This window comes from Excalfactoria chinensis, chromosome Z (genome assembly GCF_039878825.1).
Source record: "Excalfactoria chinensis isolate bCotChi1 chromosome Z, bCotChi1.hap2, whole genome shotgun sequence".
NCBI lineage: Eukaryota > Metazoa > Chordata > Aves > Galliformes > Phasianidae > Excalfactoria > Excalfactoria chinensis.
The window spans coordinates 43,629,080-43,640,283 of NC_092857.1; the positions used below are offsets into that span (position 1 = coordinate 43,629,080).

At 47.2% G+C, this 11,204-nt stretch overlaps 1 protein-coding gene across 1 annotated transcript; it reads right to left on the minus strand.

Moving 5' to 3' along the window:
- Positions 1–411: 411 nt before the first annotated feature.
- LOC140263781 (transcription factor Jun-like) lies at positions 412–11,174 on the minus strand. Its single transcript, XM_072358960.1, has one exon. The coding sequence runs from the start codon at positions 11,029–11,031 to the stop codon at positions 9,757–9,759; it is 1,275 nt and encodes a 424-aa protein (XP_072215061.1). The 5' UTR covers positions 11,032–11,174; the 3' UTR covers positions 412–9,756.
- Between the last annotated feature and the right edge of the window lie 30 nt (positions 11,175–11,204).

Consider the following 11,204-nt stretch of genomic DNA (forward strand, 5'->3'; position numbering starts at 1 on the left):
GCCTTATTCAACAGATTTGTTGCAGATGTGACTTCAAGAACAAGTTCTTACCAGCCCTGCATCCCTGGTTCTGCTACAACACAACCAACCTGAACCCATCCAGCCGTGCTGCGTTAGGAACAGATGGGGATCTGATGGCACGATAGCCAGGCTTTTTCCTCTTTGCCTCTGCTAATGTATAGGGAAGTTATCATGAAGAGCAGCATCGTTACCAGCAGAAATCCGTCCTTGAACTTCAAAATGCTGACACAGTTGAAAGGAGCGGGGAGTGGCACAGTAAGCATAAGAAGATAGTACAGGGAAAACCCAGATGAACTAGTTTTTAGATTTTCCAGCAAAATGACAACTACGACTTGAGGTGAAATAATAATTTGAAAAAAAAAAAAAAATAAAATCAGCCAAAAATATGAATATAAAGCAACTTTAATTTTCCTCTAGATATTTATATCAAAGAAATAATACTCATGTCCAAGTATTGTACATACAATATCTTCCTTATAAACTCTTTAGTTTAAAACACGTGTACAAAATTGCACATTGCATTTTGCAAAAAATCATAAATACCTTTTTGCATGTAAACAATTCCAGCACAAGGATAAATGTTATACATTCCAAAATGTCTAAGTCTCTGATCATAAACAAACAAAAACAAACAAACAAAAATCCCACTGTGATCCCCATAAAGGTCCTAGTGTTACAAATCAACCATTAACAGATTTCTAACTGATGTACTGCACACAGGAATACATAAATGAGCACAAGGCAAGTCGCCTTTTAGTCATAAGCACTTAAGACAGAGACTTGGAATACAATTCTGCTGCCGTTTAAACCCATGGTATCCATCCCACAGTATCTAGTGGTAGCAGGATTGCATTAATTTCTCCAAGATTGACAGCTGCAGTATGCCTTACTTTTAATTCTTAAACAAGTTGGCTACTGCTGAACAGTAGGAATTGTAAAGTTATTGTAAACACAGTCATCACCGTTGTATATTCAGTTACAGTATTCTCCTAAACACATCACTAAATTAAGAAAATGTTTTACATTTAATCAAGTGCAAGTCGCCAAACAATATTGTCCACTTTGTTTCAGAAATAAGCGTTTTAATTATAGTACTACATAGTTTGTTAAAGTAACATAAAAAAATACAATGGACATAATCCTCAGTTGTTTATTATTAAGCCCTATAGCTTCTATTTATGTAAAAAAAATAATCACATCAGAAAAAAAGCTGTCAGAGGCGTTCTTGATAAACCCTCTCCTGACCTAATCTGGCCAATCAGCAGCTACTGCATTTTATTTCACTATTACTACCTCGGTCTGTGTGCAATTTGCTTGCCAGCACACCTATCAGAAGAACTCCCCAAATAATCCAATTTAAAAGAAAAAGCAGAAGTATTTCTGAATCTATTCAAAGTAGGGTTTTGTGATTTTTATTTTATTTTATTTTTCACCTATTCAAACACCACAGTTGTCTTGAAATTGTTTATGAAGAAGAGAGTTTGGAAGGGTATTTCAGAGGATTCCTCTGTGCCAGCTAATTTAATAAGGCAGAATACAAAGGTGCACATAAGCCCAACTTGTAAGAATCCAGAAAAGCACGTAGGCAGACAACCACCCACTATCTGCACATTAGCTACTGCAAGAGAAGAGGCGAATCTGAGCTGCTCTGTCTCCACCTTTCGTTTTCAACAGCTATCCTGAACAAGTACGTTTCAGTGCTATGCCCAAGGGCCTAGGAAGAACCAGTTTGAACATCAGAGTTGTAGGAAGTGACATTTTGCTCATACTTCTCCTTTTGGACAGAAAAAGAGCTCAGGGATGCTGGTGGCTAACCAGTAGGGAGGGGTTGCTTCTCCTTTTCTAGAGGTCCCCTGGGTATGTTGACCATGCAAGAGAGGACCACACGACTTGAGCAGCCCCAGAAGCTACCCCAAGACACCATATTGCAAGGCTCACAGTACTGTGAATAAATATTTTCTACAAGGACACCAAGCAAGAAACAAGAAACAGTAGACATGGAGTGCTCCCAAAGCTGGGTCCAACTGTGCAGGAGCCCTGTCATTTCTAGCTGATGGAAGATCTCTATTCAGGTGACGCAGTCAGGTGGTCTGAAAGACATATTGCTCAAAGAATGATGGATTTCTGCTTTGCCAAGCCTGCACCCATCCAGAGCTTCTCCCTTCTCATGGGTATCTGAGTGACACAGCACGAGCCATCACAAACACCATTCTGTGAGGGCACACTGTGGGCCCCTAAACCTTCATTCTAGGCAGAAATTGCAGAAAGAAGAAGCAAGCCTCAGGTAAACAGCTCAAAAAAAAAAAAAACAAACAAACAAACAAAAAAAAAAACCAACAAAAAACTCTTCAACAAGAAGACTTGTTCACACACAGAGAGCCAGCTGTGTTTGCTGGTAGGAGCCTACTCAGGGATCCTAAGGTTTACCTCCAGACAGCATTAACTAGAGGTAATCTAACAGATAGACCTGTTTTCAGGAACCGCAGGCCCACTCTTTACTTTCACAGTAGAACATCCCTTAAGGTCTCTGCTCTTCTTTTGACCTTTAAAAAGCCCATAGACCCATTCCTAATTAAGAAGAGCGGGTGTGGTAAGGATCAGTGGCCAGATTTTGGTGGGTGAGAGGCCTATGTAGGCTTGCTCATCGTTTTCAGTTTGAAAGCCAGGAATTGCACAATACTATATTACAACACTTATTCCCTTCTCTTTGACCCCTACTGCAACCAAGGCAAAATTACTTGTGTAAATAAATGTTTACATTGAACATGGTGACACAACTACCCTAAGTGTCTCTGTAATCAATACATAGTAAATTGCAACAGGAGAAACAATTCTCCAAGATTTGCTTGTAATAGGTCTTTTGTTCTTAGTTTTATTTTTGGGCAGTGGACAGACAGAGGAAAGGAGAAAAAAAATTAATGAAGTGTGAATATCTAATCTGTAACATAGAGAGGAATGCTCAGGGGACTCGCAAGAACTTGTTTTGCTACATATTGAGCAACACCACGTGGGAAAGCCCTGAAATTAGAGCAAATGCTTGAAGCCAGGGCGTAACTGCCTTTTGGAACTCATCCTTCATGAGCCTCGTTTTATTAGAGAGCAGACCTTTGCATCATCAGCCAATGATCAGACCTGGACTGTAGCTGATGACATTTCAGTATGGTGGTTACCGTGGCTTTGAATAAATACGGCTAAGTGTGAAATTACTGCTCACCAGGCAAAACAGACAGGGAGGAACACAGCTTCCAAAGAGGACAACTTTAGAAGACATTTAAGCAGTAATACTAAAACAAGATAAAAGTATTCTGGAAAGCAATACTAATTCTCCCCACTTCTTTACTGCACAATAAATGTTACCATTAAATAATCATTATATTCCTTCCTTGGATTTTAACTGTTATTGGTTTCTCCACTTATCAGTATCTAACTATTTCCATGTATTCCCATGGAGAAAGGAATAAAAAAGGGACAATGAAGTGCTGCTGGGAGCACAGTACAATAGTGTATACCACAAACACACCACAGATCTACCAGATTGTGCTGTGATTTCAGTTACAGCATGCACAGGACTTTCAAACATCACAAAGAGTTGCTATGCCATTTTAGTAACAGGCAAAAAATGGTCTGACCTGGTAACAAGCTAATAATGGGGAAAACAACAACAACAACAACAACACAAGAGTTCTGCTCCTGATTCTGTTCATTACGAGAGGCAAGTTTTCTGTTTGTGTCATTCGAAGTTTCCAGGGAAGAAAGGAAAGATATCCTAAGTAGGCTGCCCTGAGCTGTCTTATTAACTTTAAACCACCATGCTGCTTGTGTCCAGCATCACAAGAAAATATGAAGGTTTATTATACAAAGGAGGAAAAAAAATCTCTGGAGCTCAACGTGTGATCTCTAGAACTGTGGGAGCCACAAGACATTCTTCATAAGCTTTTTCTTGAGGGCTATCCATCCTTAAAAGCCAACCTTTCTGTCAGACAGGAGGGCCATGCATTCCTGGTAGTGAGAAGTCTTCTGGAGAGGGCAGGAAAATGGTATCAAACAGTTCTGCAATTTTCAAGTTCCTGGTTAGGGTTTTTTGAATGACAGTCCACAGCCTAAGAAAGAGGATGCAAGAAGAAGTCTGACTTTAAATAGTTTCACTTTTCTCCACCTACTCCCCAGTGGAAGTCAGGGAGCATACCCTGCTGCAGTTGAAAAAGACACTTTAAGGGACCTAGCAGAAAGATTTTCAAATTGCTTAATTGATAAACAAAAAATAAATAAAGACCGCAATCCAAGATATTTTCTGTTATGGGATAGGGGGTTTGTTATGGATATGGCAAGACTCTATGGCCCTTATTTCAGTGGCTTACAATTCCACTCTGAACTAGGTTTTAATCAGTAATAGCAGTAGAAGTCTTTTCAGAAGCGTGCTAGATACCAGAACCCAGTAGTGTGCCAGCACATCTACTATATCTGTGCTAGCAAGGCTTTGTAGTCAAACACTGTTCCCAAGCATTCCTGCAGAAATCATAATTTCTCCAGAAAAATCAGCACATAGGTTTATTAATCTACTGCAGACGATGTTTGTTACCAGTACAGAACCCAGAGCAGAGCTGAACTCAAAACTAGCCGTGCTATGGATGCAGGCCTGCTGATGGCAGACAATGAAGCACATGGCAGGCAAGTAATTATGTAGGGCCACACCCCTGGAATCATTATTTATAGTAATCTTCCCTCCACTTCACAGAACAAATCCTTAGAGTTTGTCACACGTGGCCCCTCCGTGCAGAAGTTGCCCCTGTCCCACCTCAGAGCCACTGTCATCCACTATGAAGAGAGAAGCTTCACAGCACAAATAGCTGCAAGCCATTTCCTAAGCAGCCTGAAGAGAGAGAACATTAGAGGACAGGAGTAATTGAAAACTAATGAAACCCTTCATCTACCATGGTGTACCATAATGGCCTAAGTCTTTATACATTCAGATTAACCTCTCAACACCTTCTCAGTACTGTCACTTTTTTGTGACATGACTAAACAGTTTATAAGAAAGGTGAGGTTCTGCCTTTTTCCACACCAGGTAGTGTGTAGAATCCTGATACAGCACCACAGCAAGTGACTGTGGATTCCAAGAAGTCAGTCACCATTTGCAAGATTATTATGCACAGGTAAATCCTTCTGTGCAAGGCCTTTTCTGCTGATGCAGGTCCTCCAAAATATTCACAGGAGTGTGAAAGTGGTGAGTGTTACCATATGCTTGTGCTGGAATGCTCACTGCCACTACACATAACACTGACCAGATAAAACGGCCAAAAAGTGGCAAAACTGGCTCAGAAATGTCCCAGTGGTCTCCCCTGGTTACAGAAAAACTGCAAATAAAATACTTGAAAAACTGAAGTAGCTTTGTGCCAGTCAAATACGTACACAGAGATGTCATATTCCATTTTTTCTCCTTGCTAAACATAGAAAGTTAGAGAATCAGGTAAGGAAGAGGCAAAATCATTCAGCAGCAGTTATAGCTGCACACACATGCAAAAACGTTACTCCCTGCTTCTTCAGCTCAGAATCCAGAAGGCTGCATAAAACATATTGCAGGATGACATGCTACAGGCATGTTAATTTTTTCTTGTGTATTGATTTTGGGTATTGAGACGGTTTCTCCAAGAAGCTGACTGTATTCAAATAGTTAAGATTTACTTTGTAGCAGCCAAGTCCCTATTTTCAGCACAACAAGCAATTCAAATATACTATGCCTCTGCACTTCAAACAGCACTGAACAATACTATACAATAACTGATTAGAAATTAGTTGCCAAATAATATTTCCACCTTTAACAGCTGCATCCTGCAGAATGCCCAGGGGCTTAACCTGGGGAGACCGCTGCTTTCTCAGAAGTGAGATGGATACATACATTGAGATAACTAAAAGAAAATAACAGAGCTGCTCATGATTCCCGTGCCAGTAATGACATAAACAAACCAAGGTGATGGAAAATGCTTAGATGGTCACTCTTTGTTTTTTTTCAAGAGTGCAAAATATTCAACAGTGATTTATGATTTGCAGAGTCCAAACCCCCTGAGGTACCTATTTCTTGCAAGACTATCCACTGCTATTTACAAGAAACCAACCACCAGAGTCAGCCCTTTCACTAATGGAGATGCACCTACAGACCTAAAGCCCTGAGAGTGCAAACGGCATTTGTGTATGGAAATCTGCTCCTTAGGCAGGCCAAGCGGCTGCCCTGAGCCATGATGGAAGATGCAAGAACTACTTCACAATCACACTGACTGCCTGGACAGCCAGAGACACTGAGATGTCACTCCTGAGGCTCCGAGGAGCACATCCATTTCTTGTCATGGCATCACTTGAACTAGTGGCAGAGAGGGGGGCGGCACTGGTGGTGGCTTTCCCCTCTCTGTGCCCAAGGAAGGGTTAACAAAACCCTCCTTAACCACAGATACCCTTCTCCTCTCACTCAAGACAGAAAAGATCAGATAATAACTCAAAGAAACAAATATTATTTACAAGCCAAGCTGCTTTGCTGTAGCACCTAGGTAGGAAGACACATCTAGATCGAGACATCAGCTCAAGTGCCCTCCAAATCTGCTGACAGAAAGCTGCACTCACAGCAGAAAAACTTCCAGCAACCAGAACAGATAAAGGAAGGGACCTGCACCGCTTCCAGAGCAGAGACTAAACTGGAGCAAAGAAACAAGCAATGTCCATTTGTCATGGGTTTGTAACTAAAGTGTGAAACCACAGCAGAAGAACTTGAGAGCTCTATGGGAATCTTTGTAGAGACCGGCAACAGCACGCATAAATGCAACAAAACATGGCACAGCCTTGAAGGATGGAGAAAAAAGCACTGAGGCTCCAAGGAACTCGAACTGTTTTTTACAGTGACACTTAAGCACCCTACACACTTGCAGTTACGGGAAATGAACTACATGAAGTTGTGTATGTGGACCTAGTATCACTCTTTGAACATCTCAGTGACCAAAATTCATGCAAAAAATCAAAACAAAAGCTAACTGATACAGAGAGGAAAAACACTGCAATGAATTGACTTACTAACAGTAAGAATAAACTACAGAACCCGTAATTAAAGATATAGGGGCACTATAAGGAAAACAGAGTAGCGATCCACTTCAGAAGACAGAAATGGAAGCAGCAAACACCTGAAGCAAACCAAGCAGCACACCAAAGCCTTGCCATGTGTTTCAGACCATGAAGTGCTTAAGTCATCCGTTCACATACTGCTGTGGAGCAGCAGCCTCTTGCAATGCCAACAAATCCCAACCTCACATGGCAGCCAGAGCATAGGGCAGGCTGCTAAGGGAGTGTGTGTATGAGCTCTCAAAGAGGCCGACACGGTGTGCTGAAAGCTGGAAGGATAAAGGGATAACACAGGGTGTTTGTTGGCTTTAAAACAAACATAACAAAAAGGATCAGCTGGTTACAATCAATAGGGACAACAGGGATCGCCTGGATGCACCAGCTTCCTAAGCACTGCCAATATGTTCTGGCTGGAGCACTACCAAAGGTGAGGAGCAGGCAACATTGCACAGCCTTCCTCTGCCTTGCCACCAAGTCTTCACCCAACCCCGTGCTCATCTGCTAATCTAAGAACTGAAACAGTGCTGCCCACACACATAACTTCTATGTATTTTTCCAAGGTTCTTTAGCAAGAAGTACACTTGCTACATGTGCAGTGAAGGCAAGCACCTCACGTCAGTGGATTTCCCCAGGGCACGACCTCTCCCACTGGGGAAAGCACAGAGGCGTGGGGAAAAAAACAGCCTCTATGAACTTCTCAGTCTTGCAGCAACTTTGCAGATGGGCGATGCCTGCCACACAGTGAAAGCTGCCTTTTGCCTTGTGATCATACAGCAGGTGCTGCTACAGTCTGTAGCTACCCAGCTCAGAACGCCTGTAAAAAAGTCTTCAAACCCATGTAAAGATGGGAAATGTTTTGTTAGATAATCTGCTCATCGGTATTCCTAAAGCTACCCTAAAACCAGCAAAAGGTACCATTACACTCAAGCACTTAAAACCCCAGAACAGGCTCTGATGACGTGATTAAACAGTTACAAAATGATTGATATGGCTTCTACCTAATTTGCATATGCATTAAGAAAAAAAATACCCTCAGAGCATCCTGGCTTGCAACACCCCAATTCTGATGCACCGCTACATCACCTTACGCCTATGCTGTGACCATGCACCAAACACCTTTGGGAACACACAGCATTATGAGCACTAAGAGCAAAAGAAACATGAGTCCATCCCAGGCCCTTTTCTTGAATTTCAAAGTGCAGGCTCCAGGAGAGGTAACGCAGGTGTTCCACAGCTGCTGGTGAGGCAGAGCAGACCAGAAAGACGGCTGCATCGTGGGATGCCCATGGTCCCCACCACAGGATGCCCTTGTTGAGCTCCATGTCCCAGCCCCAGCAGCGTGATACTGGAGAGGTGTGGGCTCTGCTCCACAGTGAGACCGGCTCAGGAGCTCTGCTCTTACTGGTGGCCTCCACACTCCAACAGACGGCTCCAGGGCTGCGCGGGGATGCTCAAAGCACACAGGTGCACGGAAGCGAGGCAGGCAAAAGCACCGAGCAGGAGATATACAGCTTTCCAAACATTATTGAGGATTATGTCGAAGCAATCAGAAGAAAAAGTCCCTGTGCTGTTCCCTTCGGCTAGTTAAATCTTGACAAATAAATAAACTGCCTCAGTTCTTCCCAACCAGAAGCGTGTTCCACGTTCCAGCACTGACTCTTTCCGTCTCCGGAGTATTGCAGAAAGGTTCTTCAGAGCAAAGTAGATCAAGAGGAAATGTATATAGATCTCTACTGAAAAATAAATCTATATTTCCGTAGTAGTTCTGTGATTTATTCAAATAACATACAATAGAATGCCATTTTATAGCAAATTTGCCCCAAATCTGAGCCCTTTTCTGTATAGCACTTGTTACTATGCTATGTAAAGAGCAAACACTACTGGAATGTACACAGTGAAAGAAAAGGAGTAAAGCTCTTCTTGCCAAGGAACTGCTATCACTACTAACGCGTTATCTATAAAAATAAGGTCTAGGCAACATCCAAAAGTGTTCAAGTTTCAATAAATAACCATCAATGCCCCAGATTCGCACTGGCACAAGAAATACAGAGCTAAGAGCTGAGAAATGTCCTTTCCTACGGCCGAGCCGGCAACGTGTCCTGTCCTGCTTCGGACTTAACACTGCTCTCCTTCAGGTTCAGTCTCAGTGCGCAAGCACCCATCTGGATGACTGAGCTCTCAAAGGCAAATTAAAGCTCTAGAGTAAGACAGTAGTTAAAAAAAAAAAAATCTTTATCAATACCAAGAAAATATACAGAGCCATATTATGCTTTAAATATATCTATATACACGCACATCTTTTCCAAAGGGCACAATTCTGGCTTTTTTTTTTTTCTCCTCTTTTCCTTTTTCTCCAAACTCTGAGAAGCTTATCGATTGCTATACACTCCAGTACGGCGCGTTAGGAAACATATATATATATATATATTATTTTTTTTTATCCCCACGTGAAAGTAAAGTTCAGTCTTTCTGTAAACAGGAGTTACCTTAACCTCCGACACCTCCACAGGCCTCGCGCACTCCGCCCGGCGCACAGCCCCGGCTCGCACAGCGGCCGCGGAAATCAACGGGCGCGGCACAGCGCAGCGCGGCGCGGCGGCCCCGCTCCCTCTCTCCCGCTCCCTCGGCCACTCCTCAGCAGGCGCCGGCCTCGGGCGCGGTGGCGGCGGCCTCCGGGGGCGGCTCGCGGGGCGGCGGCCCGGAGGGAGCGGCGGCGTTGATGTGGCAGCCGGAGGAGAGGTGGCTGCGGACGCGGCCCTGCAGCTGAGTGACCTGTGCGCGCAGCAGGTTGGCGGTGGCGGCCAACTCGGCGTTCTGCCCCTTCAGCGCCTTCACCTTCTCCTCCAGCCGGGCGATGCGCTCCAGCTTCCTCCGGCGGCACTTGGAGGCCGCGATGCGGTTCCGAAGCCGCTTGCGCTCCGCCTTCAGGCGCTCCTGGCTCTCCGCGTCCAGCGGCGATAGCGACGGCGGCGTCGGGGCGCTGCCTCCTCCCTCCCCGCTCGCGGCGGGCGGAACGTCAGGCACAGTCTGCGGCTCCTCCAGGGCCCGCGGCGCCGGCAGCCGCCCCGCGCCCAGCCCCGCCGGCCCGAACGGCAGCCCCGGCGGCGGCGGAGGAGGGGGAGGTGGCGGCGGCGCGGAGGCGGCGGGATAGGCGCTGCCTGAGGGGCTGAGAGGCCCCGCAGGGGTGAAGCCGCTCAGGTTGGTGTAGACGGCGGGCGGCTCGGCGGCAGCCCCGGGGCGGGCCGGGCAGCAGGGCCCCGGCGGGGAGAGCGGCGGCGCGGTCAGCAGCTGGTTCTGCTTGTGCAGGTCGGCCAGGGCCTTAACGAAGCCGTCGGCAAAACCCTCCTGCTCCTGCGTCACCGGCTGTCGGTAGAGGAACGTTCCCGCCGCCGCCGGCCCGCCGGCCCCCCCGGCCGCTGCCGGGCCCGGGCTACCGGGCCCCAGCCCCGCGCCGCCCTGAATAAGCAGCTGCTCCAGGTCGGCGGCCGGCGGTAGCTTCAGCAACGGCAGCTCCGCCGCCGAGCCCAGCGCGGCCTCCGGTCCGCCGCGGTTCGCCGCCGCCCCGGCGCCGGCCCCCGCCGAGCCCTGCGCCGAACCCGGAGGCGGCGGCGGCGGGGGAGCGGCGGAGGGCGGCAGAAGGCGCAGGGCGGCCGCGCTGCCACGGGCGCTGCCAGGCGGGCGCAGGGCGAAGGGCCCGGGCAGCGGCGAGGGGGCGGCGGGCGGCAGGTCGCGCTTCTTCCCGGCGCCCAGCAGCAGCTTCGGGCCCGCCGCCGCCGCCTCGGCGCCGGGCCCTGCGGCGGCGGCGAAACCCGGCAGCGGTCCGAAGTCGGGTAGCAGCTCCAGCCCTTCCTCGGGGTAGAACGGCGCCTCCATCTTCACGGCAGCTCTCCCGCTCCGCCCGCCGCTCATGCTGCCGGCCGGCCGGGGCGCGGCGCGGCGCTCCCCGGTGCCCGCCCTGCGGCGGCGGCTGTGGGGCGCGGCGCGGCTTTGTTTGGCGGGGGCCCGCAACCCTCGGCTCTCGGAGGGGACTGAGCCGCCTCTCGGCGCCACCGGCCTGACGCCCCGCCCCGGGCCCGCCGTCT

What these genes read in the sequence shown, in the direction of transcription:
- LOC140263781 (XM_072358960.1), bottom strand. Translation starts at nt 11,031, where the DNA reads ATGAGCGGCGGGCGGAGCGGGAGAGCTGCCGTGAAGATGGAGGCGCCG.